Source organism: Telmatherina bonti, assembly GCF_933228915.1.
Source record: "Telmatherina bonti genome assembly, chromosome: 22".
Lineage (NCBI taxonomy): Eukaryota > Metazoa > Chordata > Actinopteri > Atheriniformes > Telmatherinidae > Telmatherina > Telmatherina bonti.
In genome coordinates this window covers 23,627,382-23,652,016 of record NC_136631.1, presented here as the reverse complement: position 1 = coordinate 23,652,016, position 24,635 = coordinate 23,627,382, and the positions used below count along the sequence as shown (strand labels likewise).

At 40.4% G+C, this 24,635-nt stretch overlaps 1 protein-coding gene across 1 annotated transcript; it reads right to left on the bottom strand.

The window, feature by feature from the left end:
- Nucleotides 1-1,121: 1,121 nt before the first annotated feature.
- Nucleotides 1,122-24,151, bottom strand: palm1b (paralemmin 1b). Its single transcript, XM_079262422.1, has 6 exons — nt 24,032-24,151; nt 9,222-9,264; nt 7,824-7,904; nt 2,565-2,680; nt 2,238-2,308; nt 1,122-1,990 (listed from the first exon to the last, which is right to left on the bottom strand). Exons 2-6 carry the CDS (start codon nt 9,261-9,263, stop codon nt 1,617-1,619), a joined length of 684 nt encoding a protein of 227 aa, XP_079118548.1. The 5' UTR covers nt 9,264; nt 24,032-24,151; the 3' UTR covers nt 1,122-1,616.
- Between the last annotated feature and the right edge of the window lie 484 nt (nt 24,152-24,635).

Sequence of the window (24,635 nt, the reverse complement as noted above, 5' to 3'; positions counted from 1 at the left end):
CACAACTGAATTATTTTATATTGTGTTTTTAAGGCTGACAAGATTTAAGGTCCCCAAAGTTATTTATCTGAGAAAAATCTATTCAAATGCCTCCATTATTATTTTTTTTCTTTTTTTTTTAAAAATGTAAATTTATTCAAGTGTATCTGGACCCAGGTTTACACACAGTCAGGGGTTAAACTGGGAGCAAGCAAGACAGAAACCAACAGCTGAACAACACACAGTGAAATTATAGTATTGTTAAATTTTATTTGGTTCATAAAAAGACAGAAATGTTTTTTTTTGTTTTTTTTTTTGTTCGTTTCTTTTTTCGGATGGGTGGGGGCTGAGCAAACCTGTCTCTTCTCGTCAAGGTGAAATAAATCCCAATTTAACCCCTGGATTTTACATTCATGTGAACGTGATAGCATATCATAAAGAGCGAACAAGTGATGAGTCGAAAAAGCTGCAAGGCGTCATGCAGTGCTACCTCATTAAGATTTACACCAATTCCACTGTTGAGAGAACAGAATTACTTCAGCTTTTTTTCCCCCAATAATAGTGTCATGGTATCAATAATCTAAAGATCATTAAGTGTAAGCATCTCATTCAAAAAACACAAAAGCTGTGATCTTCATGTACATGTGCCACACACAGTATCTAGTATTCAGCTAATTTGATTTGCAACATGGTCAGTGGTGTTATTTGCCTCTTTGATGTAGATTTCTTTTTAAACATAACACATTCCTCTAACACTGCAATTATATTCACTGTTACTGACAGAAAGACTTGTGTGACTAAAGATATGAGCACATATGAGTCTACGAAAGCACAGACACTTGTTATGAGCGTAACGTGAATCTTGTAGTGCTTACAAGCTTAACATGCAGTTAATGGTTGGAGATGATATAGTGAACCAAAAACAATAAATACATTGTATAAAACATAATTTCATATCAATATATTAAAATACTATTCAAAATAATATCTTAGACAATATTGCAATATGAAATTGACCGATAAATAGTTGGTAGGCCTCCACATATACATTTTATATATATATATATATATATATATATATATATATATATATATATATATATATATATATATATATATATATATATATAGTATCTCTGTCCTTCATAGTTTGCTGTTTATATTTAAATGATTTCATTTTTCCAGATTTTCCTCACTGGTAGCAGTACAATCCAGAGAGCTAATACATTTTCTTTTTTTCCAACAATAATAACAATGAACATACAGTACACAGTCCCATAATAAAGATATACATACTGAATACAATATAAATGTCAAGACAGAAAAATAGAAAAATATCAATAGAAATCAAAAGTCAAATACATGTCAAAGAAAGTATATGTAGTAAAGTGTACTCATGAGTCTTTGTGATTCTTGTTGCTGGAGCTCATATTGGCTCTCATTGTTGGTATATTGGCTGTTTAACTGTACTGCTGTTCTTGTTGTTGTTTTGAAGTCCTGGCACACACTTCCCCATAAACACAAAGTTACAGACACCTGCAAATACAGACTCATGCAAGGGCACACAGAACTGCACGAGTGCAGGCGTGTACTCACCCATACATATCCAGTCACACATAAAGTAAAACGCACACTGCTCACATGACCGTGCAGCATTTGCAGGTCTGTTTCTTCTCCTTTTCCTTGTCTCCCTCTTCTCCATTAGCCTTCTCTTTGTCTGCCATGCTACCATTGGGCGGAGCCTGGTCTTCCGTGGCCACCTCTCCTCCTGCTTTCCCCTCCCCATCCTCAATCACAACAAACTCTGCCTTGACGTTGCCGTCCACCCCTTCCACACCCAGAGCTGTGCCGGTCTCCTTCTCATCATCAACGGTCTTGTAGCCCAAGAAAACCAGCGTAACTGGGTTGTCTGCACTGGCTTGGTCAGGGCTGGGGCCCAGCAGTTTGGCTTCTATCCCTGTCCCTTCTCTCTTGGGGGTCTGACCAGAGGACTGCACTACTCCATTTTCACCTATAGGGAGCACCACAGCATCAATGAAAGATTATGAAAGAGTGACAGAAGAGAGAGAGGCCAGGGGTATGACAGACAGACAAAGAAAGGGAGGAAATATTGTTTTAATGACCTCCGGCGGAGACGTCCAGTTTAATAGAGCAAATGAAGGGCTATAATTAGCTGGCTTTCTCTTTCTGCCAAAGGTGTTCAGGCTGTGTTGCCAAAGTTTCAAGTGCGATAACGTTGCTATGGGCACAAAACTTACCTCCATTTTCTTTGGCCACACCTTTATTGGCTGGGACGCCGGTTTCCAGTTCTTCAATTTCTTGCTCCAGCCTGACTCATAAGCAAACAAACATGGAAATGAATGAATGTATTTCGAATATGGCCACATGGACTGCATGCGGAGTCAAACTCAGCAAATCAAAGAAATGTGGACTTCAGATTATTGATCAATCAGTCAACATTTGTGTGGAGTTGGCACATAGCCACAGTGGGATCTAATGCAAGTAACTGAAACATAATGTCTTGTCTGATTGGCAACCAGGAGAAATACAACGACGCTACTATTTTGACCTTTAAGCATGCTCACCTGAGGATGACCTGCTCCAGAAGTTTGGTCTTCATCTCATCTTCCTGCAGGCGCTTCTGTGTTTCCTCTTCAGCTGGAGCTCCATCTAACAACCAGCGCTCCCTCAGCGCCTTTGACTGCAACCAAATACAAGAGATATTGATATGATCATGAACAGATGTGACCTGGCATAATAGATGATTCATTTCATTTCTTTATAAAGTACCACCCTTGATATATCCATGTACTTTTTTGGTGGATTCATTTATTAAAAGCACCTTAGTACTCTTTGCCTGAGAGTAGCTCTCTTGTTGAGGCACAGTGACAAAGTCTTTGGTTCATCTGAAGCAAAAACCTATCCATAATTGTATCCAGTGTGCTGACTGCTGCTGCTCAATAACTCTGTCACACATTGAAACGGCTGCCAACCCTTTGGCCAAGGGGACAATATGGCGCCCGGCCAGAGGATCGAGCCTGCCAGCACTGAACTGAAAAACCCAAACTAACATATAAATCTCTTATTTTACTCAATTGAGCATGGGGTTTGGAAATCAAGATAAGATTAAAAAAAAAGACAAACCAGTCGTAATCTTAAACTGCATCAAACATTTCCTGCAGCTTGACAGTCATTACAAGATTATTTTCTGGATGAGGAGAGAATATTGACTGTGGTTACAAGTTTCCCCCCCCCCCCCCCCCCCCCCCCCTTGATTTAATAACTACAAATAAAGTTAATCCTAAAACATGATAAACTCCAGAATAGGAGTGAAAATGAAAAATACAGGAATTAGTATTTTCATCCATCTCATTCCTCCCATGCCTTCCTCTTCTTTCTAAATGTTTCCCTCCGTGTTTATTTCCTCTGCCAATTTTTAAATAGCCATGTATTCTTATCTTCACTCCCCATCCACATGTACTCCTGTAGATAAGCTAATATCAAAGTGGATGGTTGGCATGCTTTGAGGTAAATATAACAGTCTTACTTGCAGCTGTTCAATCACACGGCACACTAAAACCATGCCTGGCCACATGAAAAAGTTCTGTTTTCATGAGCTGGGCTGACAATCTGGACCACCGCTCAATGTGAATTCCTCTCCAGTGATGCAACATGAATTTCAACAGGAAAAACTCCCCTTATTTTCTTTTTTTTTTCTTTCTGTTTTTGCTTTCCTCTCAGACTCAACCCCGGCCCGTTTCTCTCTTGTGCATGCTTCCTATCCATCATAAAGTTCACGAACTTGAGCACAGTTAAAAATGCCGCGGCGCACCTCTCTCATTTTCTATCTGTGTTAATCTGTTTATTTTTATGTTAAACTGTCCATCACTCTGTTGCAACTCCTAGTTTCTCCATTGAGTAATTCAGCTCCAGACACTCAGCTGCCCAGAGCTTTACAGCACACACTCACACGGTGTAATTCAACACTCTTCATTCCCCAGCCCTGCATGGTCTCCTGGGCAATGAATCTGAACCTGCTCCCCCTCTGCATCTCTCTCTCTCTCTCTCTCTTTCTCTTGCCACACCCTAGTATCCTAATGTCTGACATCACTATATGTGGTCACTCATGCGAATGCAAGCACGCGCACACACGCCAGACAGAATAAAAAGTCGTAAAGCTGGGCTGCTGAAGTTACATCTCTTTCCATTGTTCTTTGGTGTAAAAGCTGCTAACGTAGCAGACAAAGGGCGGAACTGGGATAGCAGTCACACACGCACACACACGCACACCCCTGCACAGACCCATACACACATCTATGCACGCATCCAAATGAAGCGAACAGCTGTAAAGAGAAAAGCTGTGTTTCAAAATGCATTTTACTGCTTTTCTAACTCAATTTCTTAAAAGCAAAGCTTGTCCAGTCCATTTAATCTTATTATTGGACCAACCAGAGGATCAGAAATAGATATTTTTGTGCTGCTCAGAAGGATTGGTTTGTCATGTTTAGATCCAAGCTCATTTGTTGTCTTGGAAGACATCACAATGGGACACGAGAGGGTCCAGATTGGTTAAAGAACATCTCTGAACATTTAAATGCTAATGACAGCATCACCCCTTCCCCACTTGTCGATTCTGACAAAAGTTCAGTCCACCTGACACGTGCACATGGTGCATAATGTTGGAAATCCTTATTATGTCATTTTTATCACACAAATTTGGGGGAAAGACCATAACTACCTGTATCCCTGTTACCTTACCTTTAACAACAAATACTTGATAGCAGTTGTTCAGTTCAACTTGTGGAAAAAAATAAGTGTCTTAAAATACTCCAAAAGTGTTTTATTGAATGTTTCATGAGATGAAGAATAACAAATAGAACAATTTGGCATGTATTTAGTAAGCTGCTGGTTGAAAACTAATGAAAATGCAGAAGTCAGAATGTTAGAAGTTGTTATGACTCAAGAGTAGGAGTGTTTATATCACTAAAGATTTAAAAATCAGACTTCCCTACGGTCTGCAAATGCAGCGTTAAACGGGCTGGCAGCTCTCAGATGGAGTGTCCCTGCTTTTGTCAGACGTGTCTGAGCACTAGAAAGTAGCTGCTTTGCAAAGGTTAATGTACATCAATGTTGCAGACATGTGACTTGGTTTGATTTCTTTGTAATTTCAACCAGAAGTGCTTGAAAAGTTAATTTTTTCAACTTAAGTTTAATAAATCAGATGTAACATAATAATGTGTGAGCTTTAAAGGCTTTTTTTCTACATATAGAGACAGCATGTTTCACCATATTAGTACCCATATTCCTCCATTCCTCTTTAACTTAGAAGCAAGCATTTATGTTAGTGTTTAGTGCTGGCAAATACCACTATATATCAGTTTATACCTCAGCACAGAATGCAAACATTTACATTCACCCCATCAGCCACACCTCTGTGTTATCGCTGTAATACTGCTTCTCATGGTTTCATCTGCACAGCTGGCCTGACTGTGTGCAAGATCCTGCACTAGTGTGAGTTAGGTAAAGCCACAGGTAGAGTGGAATAAAAATGCTGTTTGTAAACGGAGACATTTATTGGCTTTTCCACATGAACGCTGCCCTTGCAAAAGGAATACTTGTTGTGGTGTGAACAGAGAGCTCCTAAAACTCCTGGACAGCATAATTACGCTTCCCCTCTGCGTGTTTGCGTCTATGTGTGTGTGTGTGTGTGTGTCTGCGTGCGAGACGAAAAAGCGGGGTGCGGTGGGTGTAAGAGCAGTTTCCTGTTGGTGGGAGTGGGACAAAAATCTGTTTCCTCTGCAAAAGCCCACTGCATTGTCTGGGGCTTCTGTGTTCTTTTATGAAGCGACACACGCAAAATCCAAACGCATGCATGTGCGGACACACAACTCACAATGGTTTGCTCTGTAAATAGAAAAAGTGGGAGCACGCAGGGGCAGTAGCGCAGGTCACCAGCACACAAAAAACGCCTGCGCAGGCGCATACACACCTCAACCTTTGCTCTTATCGGTGAGCTGCCGAATTGTCCGAGGCTGAAATAGCTTTGATAGTGCTGACACATGCACTGACAATAGCCTTGGCCCTGATATAATGAGTGTGTATCTGCATGTATGAGAGTGTGTGTGTATAAACAGCATGTGGAGGAGCTGTCGGGGTTATCTGTTGCCCATTCTGAACATTCCGTGACAGCAGCAGTTTTGGGAGTATCTCACTATGTTGGACCGATAGATTTGAGAGTTTAATGTTGTTGTGTGGGTGTGTAACAGCGCTCGCACATGGAGCATGACTCCCGAAAAACACGCAGAACTGCCCGGCAGAAATTTCTCTTTCAAGTGCTGGTAAAGGAGAGGCGTGTGGGGGTGCAGATGACACATACATTCATTTTATCAGTGGAGAGCTCGAGTACTTTTCAAACAAAGTCAAACTGGTGTGTTCTCACATGATGTGCTCTGCGTTGCTACATCAAGCTACAATATGCCTGCTGACTGGCTGCAAGGACAAGCGCTCACCCGAACATTTCACAGACCTGGTACAAAGGAGCTGGCTGGGTGAAATCTGTTTATAGGCCTGCTGATTCAGATATTTCAGCTCGTGCATACATACAGGAGCACTAATTACCATGTGTTTAGGTATTATATTTGTGGGGTGTTTTGAATTGAAGTCGACAGACTGAACACATTCATTATTTGCTTACAAAGGGGTGGAAAACATGTTAAATTAGAAGAAAACAACTAAGGATTTTAAAAGCTAAATAAAATGAAGGTTCTGGTGCAATAAAGCATAAGAAAGGAATACCTTTGATCTAATGTGAAAACCTTTACACGTCTGTGCCTTTTTCCACCCTGTAATACACAATATTATGCTACTTCTTGAACTGACCCTCTTTTTTTAATATATTCTCTTAACATTTTTAAATAGTCTTCAGGAATAGTTCTCTAAGCTTCTTAAATGACTTTCTAAAGTTCATCTTTGGATATTTGGATGCTTTTTGTTCTGTTCTCTGTCCAGATGATCCCGCCCTGCTTTAATAATGTTTAAGTTCAGGCTCTGAGGAGGAATTATCACTCCATAGGTCCAGTTGCCATTGATTTTCAAATTGTTCTTGAACAATTTGGGATACTTCAACATTTTCTTCTTGTTTTCCTTCCATAAGAATGGCTTCTAGTCAGCCACCTTTCCATGGAGACTATTACCGATCAGAATTCAGCCAACAGTAGACAGGTCCAGTGCAAAAAGCATCTGTTAGGTTTTGCAGGTCTGATGGAGAAAGAAGTCCAAGTGTGCATCTTCTTTTTTTGTCCCCCACTTCTCTCAAAAATCCTTAGCACACACTGCACACTATGCTGACATATTTTCTGCTAATTACTCTTTGGAAATCACTTTGTTGGTGCAGAAACGTGTGTTATGTCTGGCATTTTCTGCAGATGCAACTAAAGAAATGGGATCAAGGTAAGTTTTTCCATTCTACAGATGATATTGAAAACTTTCATGCATATGCAAAAATAGTTTTATTTTAAGTTCCTTATCACCTTGAATAATAATAATTTACTGTTCAATGGCTAACCAAGCAAAAAACAACAACAAACACTGTCAGGTACAAAGAATGGACTGAAAATTAGTGAGAAGTCAGCCAATATCCAAAGAAGAACTTTGAAAGACCTTTTGGAAGCCTGGAGAATTACTAAGACGACTTAAAATCTTTATGAGAGAAAAGAGCTCCTTTGAATAAAATATTAAGGAATGAGTTGTGGGTCCCGGCTGTTGTAGAGATTTCTAATCAAAGTATTGCCAAAGCAGTGATTCATATCCAAAACGTGTATTCATGCAGGACTGTGTGTGCGTACCTTGAGATGCTGAAGTTGTCGTCGATCATCATCCAACTGTCTCCTTTTATTTTCAATCTCTGTCTGCTTCTTCCTTTTCTCCTGTTAACACACACATACAAGTCAGGATTACTCACAGGAGCACAATGAAGTACAATGTAAATAGTTAATCCCTTGTGGGATGTTTTAATGGTAGTGTAGATGACTTAATATTTGGCGTGGAATTGGTACTGGACAGAGAACTTTTCTCTGATGTATAAATTCATTGTGAATGAAGAGCATTTAAAGCACTGATGGGAATTTTACTTGTGATGCAGGCCAATACTTGTGGGATTGGAAAGCGCACATTCCCTGTCTAATCCACCCAGTCAGGCTTCAAGGTAAACGTTTGTGGCCGAGACACAGCGGTTTTGGATTTGCATTTGAGAAACTGATTGTATTTTTAGATGAAATTTAGGAAGCGAGTCTTTACCAAGTGAACAACAATGGGTTCATTTCAGCCAGCTGACAATGCTTCACAGCGGTTACTCAGACGTTACAGTAAAGATTTTGTTGTGCACTTGTGTGTGATAATGTGGTCATCCGTACTCTTTACGTGATAGGTTGCCATGGTCTCACAAAAAAAAGCTGTTTCTAATGGGATGTAAGCCATTCTAAGTACATCAAACGGGTTTCCTACTTTTACTGCAGCAATAACAAGTCTTGGCTGTGATATAAGCAACCTGCCGCCTCTGAGCTTTCTTTTCAGCCTTTTTCTCAGACTGTTTTACAGTGCTCCAACGGCACAAAGCCGATTCACATTCACCTTGCTGTTACTGGTCTTTTCCATGACTCTCAAGCAGATAGCCAAGCTAAGACAGTTAAAGAATATGTGTGTAAAAGCCATCTCATTCAGTCAGGTCTAAACCACTCAGACCAGTTCTGCTTGGTCTAACGGGTGCTTAGCACAGCATACCCTTAATATAAATAGGCTAAGTTTAGACCTGAGGTCTTACATCAAATGCACCGTAGAATCTCTTTCACTAGTTTGCGTCTCTTTAAAAACTGAAAACATCTCCACATAAAAAAAGTCATACTTTATCCTCTCCAAACAGTAACTGTCTGGTCAAAACAAGGACTGGCCTGGATATTGGGCCAGATTGGGCCAAAAAAGGGAAAGAATGGACAAATGCTGGCTACGAAGTCAGGTGAGATATCAAGAGACAGTTAATGCTGTTGCTACCGCATTAACTTTTGATGTCCTCTAATGGGTGGGGGAGATGGGATCTAAAAGGTTGAGTCATTAAGACAGGCTATCAGACCTTGACAAGCAGCAATGATTTGTTGTTTCTACAGCTATCAGTGTGCCCTGATGTGCACTCTGTAAGAGAAAGTAAGACACAGACAGTGGTTGTGTGCGTATGTGTGGAAATAGCTTACAGCGATGGCCTGGAGTCTCTCCTCTTGTGACACCTCTGCCATCCTGAAAAAAAAGAAGAAATAGTTTAAAACCACACAACCATGAACATTAAACATTACATACAGCGAGAATGAACATTTTTGGACCGCAGAATTCGCTCGCCAACCATTTACCTTCAAGTGACTTCCCAATGACTGAGGTTAAATATCTGCCGATTTGGCACTAAATCAGTGTCTGCTTCCTGTTCGGACGAGTCAGTGTAGGCATGCTAATGCGCAGGCAAGGCGCTGCTGGAGATTCCTGCTCTAATAGGTTCCAGACCAGAGATCCAGGATGGAGGATGGACGGAAGCAGGATTGAAGCCAGAGGGGAAAGACGGCGACTGCTGCTTAACTGAGATGGGACAAAAATATGCCCACATCACCCTCCCAAAGCAAACACAGTAAATGTTAAATATCTAATTATTATATGGAGCTAATGATAAACCATTCATAGGAGGTCATAAGATGTGAGAAGTTCAGGTGAAGATTTCTTTATAATAATGATAGATGCATAATTTTAATACCCATCGGGCTGTAAGATAAGAATGAGCCAACCTAGTCTTGTGGAAGAATGAAAATACAAAAATATAATACTTATTTAGGTTTTAAAGATGCATTATGTAACTTTTATATTTCTGCGTTCTGGACTAATTTGATGACACAGTGACATCTATCATGTGCAATTCTGGAGCTGCTGCTGCTCAGCAGCGTTTTAAAACTGAAAGACCGCATTATACAACTTTTTCATCTGGGAAGCTGCGTGACGTTGCAGCAGAGATTCGCTTGACGTGCTAGAAAATGGATATCAACACACTGGCTGTTTTAAACGTGGACTGCTGCTGATTCAGCAATAGAAACGTAAGAAGATTAAAAGACAGAAAGGGACAAAACGAGTCAGTGTAAGATTGTCTTTTGCTGGCTGGGGAGAGCTAACAGGTCATAGGATGGTAAATGAATGCCAAATGAGCCGTCGATAGGGGCCACGTGACGGGGAAAATGGCAAAAGTTCTGTAGCGTGTCTTTAAAATAGGATGACTTCTGTTCATACCATAGTTTGTTCCAGTACCAGCTATGTCGACCTAGGGGGAAAAAATGAGTGGGATGCATCCACAGCCTATCTATATTTAACCCTCGAAACATGAGATTTGCCTTCTGCCAAAAATACCCTCTGACATTCCTTTTGTTACTGACTAGATAAGTTTTGTTATTGTGTTAATGGAGTCCAAATTATAAAAGATTTTCTTCTCTGCCTATTTGTATGTTGTTGGTGCCCAATGTCATTTCTGTGTTTCTTTAAAATTTAAATACAGTCAAATTCTTAAATTTTAGTTAAGTAATTGATTAACTGACATAAAATAATAAGTTGTTAAAGCTTGTTTTAATCATTAATATGCATAATAAGCCTGCCTTCCTGTTGTGTGCTATCATAACCACACAGTATATCTATGTGTAAAAGTGTTGAATGCATTGAATGAGATATTTTGGTCTTTGACTCATCATTCCTCATGAAAATATGACAAGTGATTCATACTGACAATGATCAGTTTTAGTCATATTTCTAGTTTAACCACAATTTAGGCCAAATGTAGAACATCTGGCTTATTATGATAACACTGAAATTTACAGAAAAGAAATAAAATAATCGTTCAAAGGAAAATTATTTAAAACATAATAAAATTCTACATCTAAATATATTATTTCACTATAGCATTGAGTTGAAGTGGAAACCTGATAGTATAATTGATATGTGGAGGTCAAAATGGTCCAACAGTGATTATAAAGTTTAAACTCACTGACTTGGTGTTAAATTACCCAAAGTCGATAGCAGAAATAGACTTGTCTAAGTCTCTACTTACTTGTGGCTCAGCCTGCAATATTGTTTTAGGGATATGCAGTACAGATAAGAGACGGTTAACAGTGTTAGCAACGTGGGCCTTTTCTAGCCTGGACTTGCATCAGAGCAAACATGAGATCTTTATGTCTTTTCAATTGTCAAAACCATACTCTTTAACAAAATATCAGTCAGCCAGCCTGCCCAAGTCTCATCAGTGCAAGTAAAACATGTTGTTACTATTCCTGACGGGTGGCAAGGACCCCACTGACACTGTGAATTAGCTTGCACAAAAAAATCCAAGCTAAATACTCACAGAGCTTTGCTTGAAAAAAATAAAGAATGCAATGCTTTGTTGCTGTTTTTTTATTCTCCATATTAGGGCTTTGCAGTGTAACATTTAAAAAAAAAGAAAGTCTCAAACATCTTCTTTCAAGCTTGCTAATTCAGTGTGCAAACACTGAAGCCCTGGGACTCAAACAGCCTCCAACATGTATTATGGAGGAATGGTCTGTAACATGCGGGACACTGCTTCTGGAGCTGTTGCACACAATCACTCAAGTGATCCTAACAGGCACACCTCTCTCTGCTTTCCCATTAAGCCGCATCAGCATCACATGGAGACTTTTCGGAAGAAAAGCAAACCACAATCATCTGATCGACCCCTGAAGCGCCCGCATATACACAGACATATTGTACTTTCTGGATGTTTTCCTTTTTTCTTTCTAATTTTTGCATATCTAACCGATCGAGCACAAACAGCAGAATAAAAAGACATGTGAATGAACCATGTGAAAATGCTCTGAGCGAAATCCGTTTTATTATCATAGACCAGCGCTGTGAAAAATAAAATGTACCATAGCTAATGGCATCAATTAGCATCAGCTGAAGTCATTACAGGACTGAATATCCTGATGTGGGGAAGGTCACTGAGAATCTATAGAGAAAGTCCAAATCTTCACAGCAACATCTGTACCAAGCAAGATGTGGATGAAAATGACAACTCCTTAAGAAAAAAATGACATATAGAGTTCTGATAATGTTCATACTGAAGGAATTTCTCTCTCTGAAAACCAAGCAGCAACCTCCAGTGGTTCAAAGTGTTAGCCTTTGTGGAAGTGCATAAAACTGCAGTTTCCCCCTCATCCGCTATGGGCTGGCTTCAAAACAGAGCGAATTCCCATAGACTCCCATGTTAAAAAGGCCAATTTCACAGTTGAAATTAACATGTTTACAGCCTGGTACAAAAATACATTTTCTGTTTAATAAGTCAGGTTTACCTTCATGACAACTGTGGGGAGAGTGAATTTTTTTCTAACTCGCCCATTTAAAAGAAATTTAATGTCAAAATTCGACTAATTTAAGGGCGTGTCCTTTTGATCGACAGGTACCCGAACTCCCGCTTCAAGTAAGAAGAACGTAGAACAACCACAGTTTTTAGCTGGTTAACAACATGAATTAGCTTTAGCCCGCTTACCTCTGTTAGGTGGTTGGCTCTTGTTATCTCCGGGTTAGCTCAGTGAGCTCTTAGCTATAGACAGCTCGGAGTTCGCTCGTTGTCAATTATCCACCATGATGTTCACAACCCCCCTCTCAGCTGAGACAACACCATAGACTGTATATAAAGAGATGGACAGAGCCTCTGTGACGTTAGCCATAGGTTTCTGAAGAGCTGAATTGAAGCTCGGTGGGCGGTTCTTACTGTTGCCATCTTGGCAGCGTCATGCGTGTCATCTCACCCGCAAAATACAAATATGGGCAAAGAGGTGGAGCTGAGAGGGGGCCTGTGAGCGTCATGGTGGATGATTGACATCGAGCGAACTCCGAGCTGCCTGTAACTAAAAGCTAACTGAGCTAACCCCGAGATAATGGGAGCTACCCAGCTAACGGAGGTAAGCGGCCCAAAGCTAAGTCACGTTGTCAACCGGCTAAAAACCGCGATTGTTCTACATTCTTCTGACTTGAAGCAGGAGATCGGTAACTGTCAATCAAAAGGACACGCCCCTAAATATGCCAAACTTCGAGATTAAATTACTTTTAAAGGGGCGAGCTAGAAAAAAATTCACTGCCCCCACAGTTGTCATGAAGGTAAACCTGACCTATTAAACCAAAAATGGATTTTTAAACCAGGCTGTAAACATGTATATTTCTGCCATGAAGTCGGTCTTTTTAACATGGGAGTCTATGGGCATTAGCTCTGTTTTGGAGCCAGCCCCTCGCGGATGAAGGGGGAACTGCAGTTTTACCCCGCCGGAGGTCGCTGCTTGGACGACACGCATGCACCTTCTAATACGGCGATGGTAGGAACCGCCCACCGAGCTTCAATTCAGCTCTTCAGAAACCTGTGGGTGACGTCACGGAGGCTCCATCCATCTTTTTATATACAGTCTATGCTGAAAACTCTAGTCCTGAACTGCTGAGTCAGCTCATTGTAGTTTGTGTTTTTATTTTGTTATGACATCACAATAAAAATTAGACTTTGTGCAAAGTGTGTAAGTGTGTAGCAAATCAGTACTCATTTGTAGTGTTTACATATTATCATTTTTTTCCTGTAGTTTTCCATCTATTTTCCAGTGCAAAAGTCAGTAAAGTTGACAGCAAAGTTAACTAGCTGGGTATTCTGGGTTAAATTTTTCCACCATTTAAAACAGAACTGAAGTGTTCTGCTTGTCCAACCTACAGGCAGCTGCTATAATAAATTTTCAAGACATACTGGAAAGCTATGTCTACTTTGTTTGAGAAAATGTTGGCTTATGTTCTTCTGCCTCTCTAATAAATTATGTACACACAAGGGGAAGCGATAGCAGAAACATGGATGGACCTCTTTGCTGCATTGTCAGGAGAGTAATCACATTTATGGTGGTAAAAGGAAGACATGCATGGAGGCAGGAAGTCACTCAGAGACTGGTTAGCAAAGGCAAACCAGGACACATAAATGCAACTGATCAACATTATCACTCAGACAGAGCTGAGAAAGAAGATGGGATTTTAACAGTCAGACTTTAAGACAAACATAAACTAAAAGTATGGATTATTTTTTGGCAGCGTGTCAAGATAGGTGTATAAGTCGGGGAAACAGACTAATGACCGTCCTTGTTCTCTGAGTGCAGCGCTGCTATAGCATTTCCAGGAACACATTAACAGCCTCCAAAGAGCACCATCTTCCTTGTCTAACCACATTTTCGTATGGTCCTCCAGCACCAGCAGCAGTCACTTAGCACTAAAATTTCCTTAAAATAATCAATTTAGAACTTTTGATGATTGATGAATTGTTTGACTTCTACTGAACATGCAGGATGCATCAAACTCAAACTGATTAAATAGCACATTTATTTCTGAATAAATTTCCTGCAAAACAAAACAATTTTGTTCAACTTAAGATATTGCTTTTGTAAATAAACGTTTTAAATGCCTGTATGATCACATAAGTTGCTTAAAAAAAACACTGCAATAATTATTAAAGTACATTTAGTACTGACATGAGACCACCCCACTGTGTGACTCCTGAGCAACCACGAGCCATCCAACAATGCATTGTGCTTAATTTACCAGTAGTTGTGGATGACACTCATCCCCATAGGATTATGTTAACAAACACCTGGATATAGACACTGAAACTAGATGACTAATCTAATCCTCCTACACTCACACATACTCAGAAGCAGAGATGTATTTAAAGCTTTCTTTTATCAGATAGTAAACATCTTGATGTGCAACACCTAAACCGAGCTGATATCAGATCATCACAATCAAGTGGTATTTCTGTCAGAAAACCACAAATTTGAAAAAGAAAGATGAATAAATACATTTTTCTACATACATATCAAGTTACCACATGATATTCTAAAAAGAACAACCAGTTAAGAAGCATAGTTTGAATAGTTAACGTCTTATATATCCCATTGAGTTATTCATACACACAGTCACGGCACCTTAAAAGCCCAGTAGCACACCAAATTCACCGCTGAAAAAGGATTTTATCATGTGCATTTGCCAACTAAATTAATGGGTTTCTTTCTTCATGTGAAGTGTCCTGAGATTGTTGTGAACAGATATCAACAAGAAAAATCTATGCTAAAGCTTATCGTTAAAAAAAAAATCCTTCAACTAATGCCAAAAACATCCATAACTCCATGAATAATTCTTATACATTCATGGATTGTTGGGCAATTAGACCTCTTCTTGCCAAATAATTAAAAAAAAAAGAAGCCCAACTCTAACAAACTACAGAATGTTTTCAATAAGAATAAGAGTTCGAAGAGACAAGCAGTCAAACAGAAACAAAGGAAAAACACAGGTGAAACTGATCTGTTTTTCCATAACTGTGCCCTTTATTGTCATGTGGCAGCTGCATTTTACAGAGAATCTGCAACAAATAAACTAGAAAATAGCTCTGAGTGATGCTAATTGTTGAATGCTGGCATGCATGCGCTTATTAACTCCTTTTATCGAGTCATTTCTTGCCATCTGAGCCAAAGATGTCTTTTACTCAGGTGCTGATTAATAACAGACATTAATGAGCCTCGACATTCTTAGGTAAATTGTGGATGCTGGAAATGATTAACAAGAGTTTTAGGACAAACTAAATAATCATAATTACTGCCTATTAAAATCTGTAAAAAATCCCAGGCGTAAGCAGTCACAGATATTACAAAAAAATGCTTTCCCTTGGGAAGGAAGGGTGACGGTGACAATGACTCTTCAGCTAAATGATTCAGGCTTTGCGATTTTTAAAACTGAGAGACTCTCGAAGAGGAAGCTAAACTGAAATCCCATTCACACTCACTGTGATGGAGTCGCACTTCTTTCTCCTCACTACTCCACACGTCCTTCCTGCAGGCCAAGAGAGCAATGTGACAACAATAACCCCTCCCTCCTTTTCTGTCCGAGCTGAGCACTTGTCCCAGGCCAGCAGGCACACACACACACACACACACGCCGTGACCTCTTCACCACCACACATGCAGCTCTGCAAAACTCCTATCAGAGGCACAACACAAACTGGGCCAAACATAAACAGCATGGTGCCAATAAAAACTGAAGGAAGTCCGCTGAGGTCACATGTTAGTATTTCAGGGTCGAAGGGTAAAACTTCGTCCCACTTGAGGTCTCTGCTAAATAAGAGCTGGGTCAGTACAGAAGAGAAGGAATACTGTGCTGTGTAATGTCCATGTCGAGAGTACAAATGAAGTTCTGTTTAACGTCCAGGCTGAGAGACCAAATGAGAAGCACACGCTGATTAAGACATGTGGTGGGAGAACAAGAAGAACTGAGAGTCTGTTTTGACATATTGATTTACAGCATTTATAGCACTTACTCCATATGACAGCATGAGAACGGCAAATTTGTGCTGCAATTGTAATTTGTAGTATGAAGGTAGTGGTGGGAACTCAAATATACAAAAGTTTACCCACTTCGCAGTACAGGTGGTGTTACTGAACACTCCTTGCTCACTTTAATATTCTTGTTTAAAAACTTCCAGCGGACTGAACAGCTACACATTTTTCTTTTCATGCCAAAGCTGATGCGCATTCATAGTTTGGAAATGGTAGAAAGTAAAAACATTCTTTCATTTGCAAATCAGCACCAGTCCACTCCAAAAGTAAAGTCTTGGCCCAACCTCAAAGCTGGCCAACATGTCTTGGCTGCACCAGCCCACAACACAAAAACAAAGTAGTTTGAAAGATAAAGGTAGTGTGAGACGCAATACGTTGTTGGTGGTGGGGTATTGCTAAGGCAGGATTCATCACCCCGGCAATGTGGAACAATTTAATATGGAGCTTTCTAACATGTGATTAATGCTGAGAAGGGTCGATGCAAGCCAGCCAGTTCTCGCTCCCAAGGCGTCACAAACTGCCTGTATTGTCAGGAGCCAGTGGTGTCACAAATCAGTGCAGTGGGAGGCCTCCAAGCTTGGTTTATGGCTCTTAGTTAGATCAGTTTGGTGCCTACAGTGACGCCCATGCCAGTAACCAACACCCTTGTAGGTATTTGTATCATTTTTACTGCGACACACAGAAGAGTTGAGATCTTGGTGGATATGACGTGCCTCAGCTTTATTAGCAAAGTGCTTGTTATGGTGTTAGCATTATGGATGAACTTGACACTGTTGCAGCCTATTATTATAAACATGGCATGCCAAACTGAGCAATCACAGTTGTTGCTGTGACCCAGAGTTTTATTTCAGGGGAGGTTTTACTCAGGGAATGCTACAACCGTGTCACTGATACCGAAGCGTCGATAAAACATCGGTGTTCAGTCCGCAGGATAAAAATAATGAAACCTCAACTGAACTTGGAACTTAACTCCTTTGTTTGTTTGCTTTTTATAAATCAGCTTTGGGTCCTTAACCTAACCAAGCACCTTTAGTGCCTAACCCAAATTATACAGGGAATGAAACATGAAAAGAAAAAGCAATGGTTCGTATATCTGTAGCTTTCGTACTGCTTGTGATGATCCTCTTTTTCAAGTACACACACTCTGTCTGATCTGGAATGTTACTCTTTACTATGAATAAAAGCACATTTAATTAAACACGCCACTTTCTTTCAGCATCTTATGAGTCTCCTTAACTCTGATTTAAACGGTATTCCTGTCATCTTGCTTCATGGCTGCCCTTTTGTTTCTCTAGACTACTCTTGACCTTCATGTACTTCTGTCCCAGTATAATACTACAAATCTGTCGAGTCGCTGTCTTTGCTTGTTAATTCGTGTACATGCAGTGTCCAGGGACTGATTGCTGAGTCTACCGCTCTTGAGGCCATATTGATCTCTGTATTGTGATTACAGCCACAGCATAGAGGTCAGAACAGCTTTAGCTAGAAGAAGGTAGAAATAAAACACGTGTATTGTCTTTGATGTCACTTTTCAGTGTGTGACAACATATTTTGAGTAGGGTTTGGTTCATTGTTGACGGCAAGAATGAGCCAAGACTGGAAGGATGTAGTTGCTTTAAACTGCTGATGGTCATCATATCATCTATAGCCATGCTAAGACTCATGCAATGACGACTTTCCAAAGTGGAGCAGCAGCAAATGGTTAATTAATCATAATCGTCTACTAACAAATGTGACAAAACTTTACTGGTTAAAGCTTTTATAATGTGAGGATTTGCTCGGTCTCAGGAAATACAATGGTGGTCCTTCAGTAAAAATGTTACTGGATCAATCTCATGTCTCATTTGTTATGCAACAGTAGTCTCCATACAATTACTACTATAGGCTATACTATGAAGCATGCGTAAGATATAACAAGTAGCCATGAATCTGCTTCTAACATCCGTTATTTCCAGCAAAAACGGTTTGAACCTATGTTTTGTTTTATCTTCATTTTGTTTTTTCTGAAAAACAAACTGGCTTGAAAACTTTTAAGCCAATGCCTCCATTGATTGATAAGAAATCAGTCAAAATTGTTTTAAACATGTCCAATATGTGCTTCACTAATTAATGCATGAAGGAATTTTGAGAGGTTAGAAGAGTAGCAGAAGAGGATAAGAGAAAACTGGGGTAATGGCTTTAATTGACCTCCACCACAGTCTTCTTACAAACACAATATAACAGCATTAGCATCAACATGATCTGCTGACAGCATTGGTTCTCTGTAAAGATAAAAGCAACTTCCATAGTGAGACAGCTCCTGCATCCTGACAGGTGCTTTCTGTCTCTTTCAATCAGCAGCTTCCATATATCTCAAAGCCTATGGACTTGTGCTGTAGGAGCAGCCTCTCAATGTTAACACAGGAACCATTAGGCCTAATAGGTGCCTTTCCTTATGGCAAGGTCCCAATCCCCACTTAAGGCTCTCAGGACAGTTAGCAATTGTTTATACTGAGGGTGTTTGTCCAATATCAACCTGACTTATCTCCCCTGGTATTAAAAAAAAAAAAAAAAAAAAAAAAAAAAGTGGTTTCTTTTACAAGCGCTTTAATATTCAGTCACTGACTTCCTTTTAAACCCGATTTGTGTGTGTGTGTGTGTGTGTGTGTGTGAGTTTAGGTCATCTACAGTACAAAAAGAGGGATCATCCCTCTCTGCCGCTTATCAATAGTGCTTTTGATATAATCTTTGCAACAACAGTGCTGATCGTCATATGAGCATGTGGGTGTGCGCGTGTTTTAGACTGCAGATACAAGAGTCTCGCTCTCATACACACAAAGTCACACACATTCAAAATGAACACATACATTCTGCTGGGAACATTTCCCTCTGAGATTAAAATGGTTTAGTAGCCGAAAAATGACAGTTAATCAGAAGACAGATGATCTGTAAGGAAAGGAGAGAGAGAAAAAAAAATTAAATCCCCCTTTGCATTTTTACTATGTAGTAAGGAGGAGGATTTGCTAAGAGAGTGAGGAAGAAAGAATGAGAAAAAGTGACTATCCAGGAGAAAAGGAGATGAGATTATTAGAAAGTGAGCAAAATTAGGAGATGGAAAGGGCAAGGTGGAACACAGTGCATTATCTATTAATATCTCTGCTCAGACGCACCTTCTCATCATTTTGTATGCTTGCTAGGCAAGCTTTTAGTCCACCCCTTTTTTAAAAATTAACCCTACGATACCAGGCCCTCTCGTTATGCATGTCATTCATATGTCACTGATTTAAGCTTTTTGACTGCATATATGGTCTTTTAATGACATTGTGGTCAGTGAGATTAATTGAGAACTTCTGCTCTGTAATGTTTGCTCAACAGTTTATGCTTCAAATATTCTATTCCCAGACTAAATTCAAAATGAGTTGTTCACTACTGCTTAAGCTTTTCACAAACAAGCCATTAATGGAAGATAAGATTCTAAAAACTATATTTATATGTTTCCTTTGTCTTCACTTGTGAGTTTAAGACCAATAATTATTTTAAGTCAGTTTGTCCTCTTTTAAAGAATTAATTCAGGCAGCTAAATATGAACAAATCTTGAGTTAGGTCAGTGCTGTCCTAACATCAAGTCAAACTTGATTTCTTCAGCACTTTTCATGCCAGAGGCAACAAAAAGGGCTTTACAAGATAAAAGCAAGTCATAAAGGTTAAAAAATAAAGCGAACATTCACACACAAAAATTGATATCATTGCATTTAAAAACAATTTAAATCTATGGGTGTGTATGAGTGTACGTGTGTATGTGGTGTGTATCTGGTGGGGTGTTTGGTCTCTCAGAGAGCGTAAATTCCCGTCACAGCCTTAAAAAAATTCCTGGATCCAAACGGTGATCCAATCATCCTAAAAATGAAATATATACTTCCTTTTCACATTTCCAACAACTCCTGAAAATTTAAATAAAAGCCGTCCATACCTTTTTGAGTTATCTTGAACACATACAGATAAACACAGGTAAAAACATTACATAATGGCAGAGGTAAGAAAAAAGCCTCGGATCACGCAAGGAGCAAAGCCAGAGGGAGAGGAGCCAAGACAGGGTGCTACTTTCACATCTTGATAGCTCCCCAACATTACCTACCCCTGCTTTAACCCACTCCTAAAGATAAGAACTTCTCTATAATGAACAACTATAGATCTGTCTCTAACCTCTTTCATATCCAAGATTATTGAAAAAAAAAATTACATTTAACAACCTTAATGACTTTTTAAATGAATGCAGAAATCTTTATATTTATTTCAGTCAGGCTTTCGACCTCATCACAGCACTGAAACAGTGATTCTGATTCTGGTTTAAGGATCGGTCCTGGTTCTGCTGGTTCTTAGTGCCGCATTTGCGTGCTGCAGGCCAAGGTTGTATTGTTACAATAAGCAGCTTGTGGAGTCCCCCAGGGGTCAGTCCTTAGACCTCATCTGTTGAACTTCTATATGCTTCCTTTGGGTCAAATATTACAGAACTTTAACATTAATTATCACAGTTATGCAGACGGTACACAACTTTATGTGTCTGTCATCAGACAACTATAGTCCAACAGACTTATTGTATCAGTGTTTGGAGCAAATAAACATCTTGATGAGAGAATTTTCTACAGTTAAATGAGGACAAACCTGACATTGTTTTGTTTTGTAGCAAAGAGAAGACAGTCAGCATTGGTAAACAACGGGAGCTTTTAAAATCACTGACTCAATCTGTAACCTTGGAGTGTTGCTAGACTCAGATCTGACTTCCAGCAGCCACATGAAAAGTCGTTACTACGACAGATTTTGACCAACTAAGAAACATCAACGGGATTAAACTTTTAGTACCCAAGAAAGACCTGGAAACTCATCTCCAGTAGACTAGATCACTGCAAGGGTCTAGTAATGGGATTTTAAAGCGCATAAAACATCCACAGCTCATCCAGAATGCTGCTGCTAGAGCTTTAACTAGCACTATGAGATCTGAGCACCACACCAGTTTTAAAATATCTAAACTGGTTTTCAGTCAGTCACAGAATATATCTTAAAAACCTACTCAACGTTAACAAATCCCAGAATGGTTTCGACCCAGACTAGACAATGTTCAGGGAATATAAACCAAGCAGAGCTTGTAGATCCAAAACCTCAGGTCAACTAGCCCAGACCAGAATCCAGACTAAACATGGAGAAGCAGCATTTAGCTGTTATGCTGCAAACAAGTCGAACAAACCGCCAGTGGAGATTAACTTTCACCAAATGTAAACACTTTAAAATCCTGGTTACAAACATTTCTTTTCTCATGCGTGAAATCTACACAGTAACTTCAAACTTATTTGCCTTAATCATTTTAATTTACATTATAATTTAATTGTAATTTTTGTGATTTGTTGCTGCCTTTTACTCCTTTTAATGCTTTCTTTGCACCATCTGAAAGGCTTTCAATGTTTGATATTAATCACTTTGAATTGTCTTGTACATTAAATGTGGGGTACAAAAAAAATTGCCTTGCCTAAATATCTCACATAAAGCAACCACTTCCACATAGAGGAACTCATGTGGACATCTGTTAATCTAAAGATGGCGATTATAACCATTTTAATCACTGTACATGTTATTGTGAACTAACAACTAAGCAGCTTGGATGTTTTTAAACACGACATGTCTAACCATAGATTTATTTAAGTTGGGGTTAGTTGGGGGCACTCATTTCTATCTAACCTCATTTTTCCCCTGACAGGCCATGAATATGAATAAATGACCTTCCAGTTACCAGCCTATCTCCCAGTCTAAATCAGTGAAAGTAGATCCATCCAATCATTATGCCTCCCAGGTCAGGAGACACCACTGTAGACACACAGACAATCCATCTATGTGTTTCACTCATTCATTCAAACTGGCTGGCTACTGAAAAAAATGCACACACAAAGCTGCATATGCAAGCATAAAGGGGACAGAGATGAGGCTGCCCACAGTCATGATGCCACATGATGATTGGGTGAACAAGACAAGTGCTGTCAGCTCCACTGTGAGCTGCTGACAAAACACAGAGCAGTCAACCGGATATAGACCCTGAGCTACAGCCTGGCTGAGGCCTTTAGTAGACCTATGTCTCACTCATACAATAATAAAACACAAAAGAAGGAGGATATATGCTGCAGATTAAAACTTTTTCTTTCTGAAGCAAACACTGTAATTCAGTCGTGTCCGTTTTCCCACCATTTACATGTGATTACTTCAGTAGTTTTGTATAAATGACACATTTTGACTGAATTTATGCACAATGCAAACTTGTTTCTTCAGAAAAAAATGGCCCTCTAAAACTAAGATCAAAACAAAACATTCTTTGCACATATATGTATAATTAATGAATATACAAGGTGTTTATGACCTGCAGAAATTAGCTCCTTGGGAGAAAACAGACAAGGAATGGCCAAAATAATTTTTGTTGCACATTTTTCCCAGCATCTCTAGGAATCAAACAGGTGTCCAGCTATTATGTATACAGCAAATGGGTGTGCTGTGTTTACAGACAAATGCTATGCCCTTGCTGCTCTTGTCAACAAAGATGCTGTCCACAACCCAGAGCAGGAATCCAGGAGAGAAACAATGGTCATAAGATCAAACATAAAAGCACCCTTTGTCTGGTTGTACCTATACCTGCTGGGATCAAACGTGATAACAAAAACAGGGTAAAATTAATGGTAACATTGTTCTTTTCACTGACAGGAAAAAGAACACATACAAAAGTCTACGTGCTATTCTGAGAGGATGGGGGTAGCCAGCCACGGTCCACTGAGGATGCACACTATTATTCCCCCGATATTTACCCCAAAAAGCCAACTGCCTGTTCCGCTGCACAGTGTAAATTCCAGACGGGAGTATGTAATGGCCTGGGTTTATAAGCTCATGCGCGCCATGTTGGAGCGGACTGCTCACATCACAACACACACAGAATCCCCTGCTGCTCCCCCGCTGCCTCCTCATCTCCACAGTCTGCAACCAGTCAGCATCTCTCATCCACCCAGCGGCTGCTGGTGCCACTGGAAATTTCCCGGTGAAGCAACACCCCCCCCCCCCCCCCCCCCCCCCCCCAAAGAAAAAGCAGACCCAACGAAACAGATCGATATAACATGATGGATCATCAAAGGCATTCGCGTAAACATGTCCTCCTGTTACACCTGTCGGCCCCTATCATGCCTTCAGAGCACGGTGCTACTCGGTCCTGGTCCTGGGCGCGCGATCAAACATGACATGACATAATAATGACGATATTCTGTGATTCTCCCCTCCATAAATCAGCCTATGACTTTCCCTCCGATCGTGTTTTTTTTTTTTTTTTTTTTTTTATCCTTGAAGGATGAGCTCGCGGGGGAGCGCAGCGATATTTACACACAGTTTACAGTCATTTGTCGTTATAAGGAAGGCAAGCACACATGCACCGCCAATATTTCTCCGAATAATTTCCTCCCAAACTGTCCTCCATCCCTCTGTCCCGTTATGTCCCCTGTCCCTCCTGTCCGAAGCAAAGGATGCTGCCGTAGTGCACAAGCAGCTGCACAAATCACCGAAAGCAGGTCAGCCCCAAGAAAACAGAGAGGAGAGAGAGAAGAAGAAAAAAAATCCCGACTTACTCTGTTGCAGATCCCTTTTGCGTCCCGCTGCAGACGTCTTCCAAACAAGGTGTCGTGTTGTTTGTTTCTAAACGTAAATTCAGAATGCTCTTAACACCACCTCCCTCTCCTCCTCCTCCTCCTCCTTTCGCTTGGCACCAGTTCTGTGATGCCGCTGGCAGCTCCCGCGCACAGCCCGACGCTAATAAGACCCCAACGGCTTCCTGTCGAGTGAAAAACACGCACGCCGGACGTGGCTCCACTCGTGGTGAGAATCTCGTGGGCAACAGGGCGTCGTCTGAAGCAGGTTGTGGTTTGGTTGGGGTGAGAGAGAGAGAGAGAGAGAGAGAGAGAGGGAGAGAGAGAGTCAGGCTGGTATGTGAAGGGGAGTGCAGAGGGGAAAAGGATACGCCTCCCTGCCTTGTGGAGATAAAGGGGGCCCTGCAGCCACGCACGTTGATTGAGATACGGGACCTGCTCTTCTGACTGAGGCCCTGCTGGCTTTCATTCAGCCCTATCATATGACGTGAGAGGAACCAGCCTGTGTGCTTCGGGGCAGCTATGAAAGAGCAGTGTGCGTGCAGCGACATTGAAATCGCACCCATTTCTCCTACCAGCGGAGAAA

Bases quoted from the DNA above. Each gene is read 5' to 3' on its own strand.
- palm1b (XM_079262422.1), bottom strand. From the start codon at position 9,263: ATGGCAGAGGTGTCACAAGAGGAGAGACTCCAGGCCATCGCT. The intron at 7,905-9,221 runs GTAAGCTATTTC...GTGTGTTAACAG, and splicing joins AGAGACTCCAGGCCATCGCT to GAGAAAAGGAAGAAGCAGAC. The intron at 2,681-7,823 runs GTACGCACACAC...ATTTGGTTGCAG, and splicing joins GACAACTTCAGCATCTCAAG to TCAAAGGCGCTGAGGGAGCG.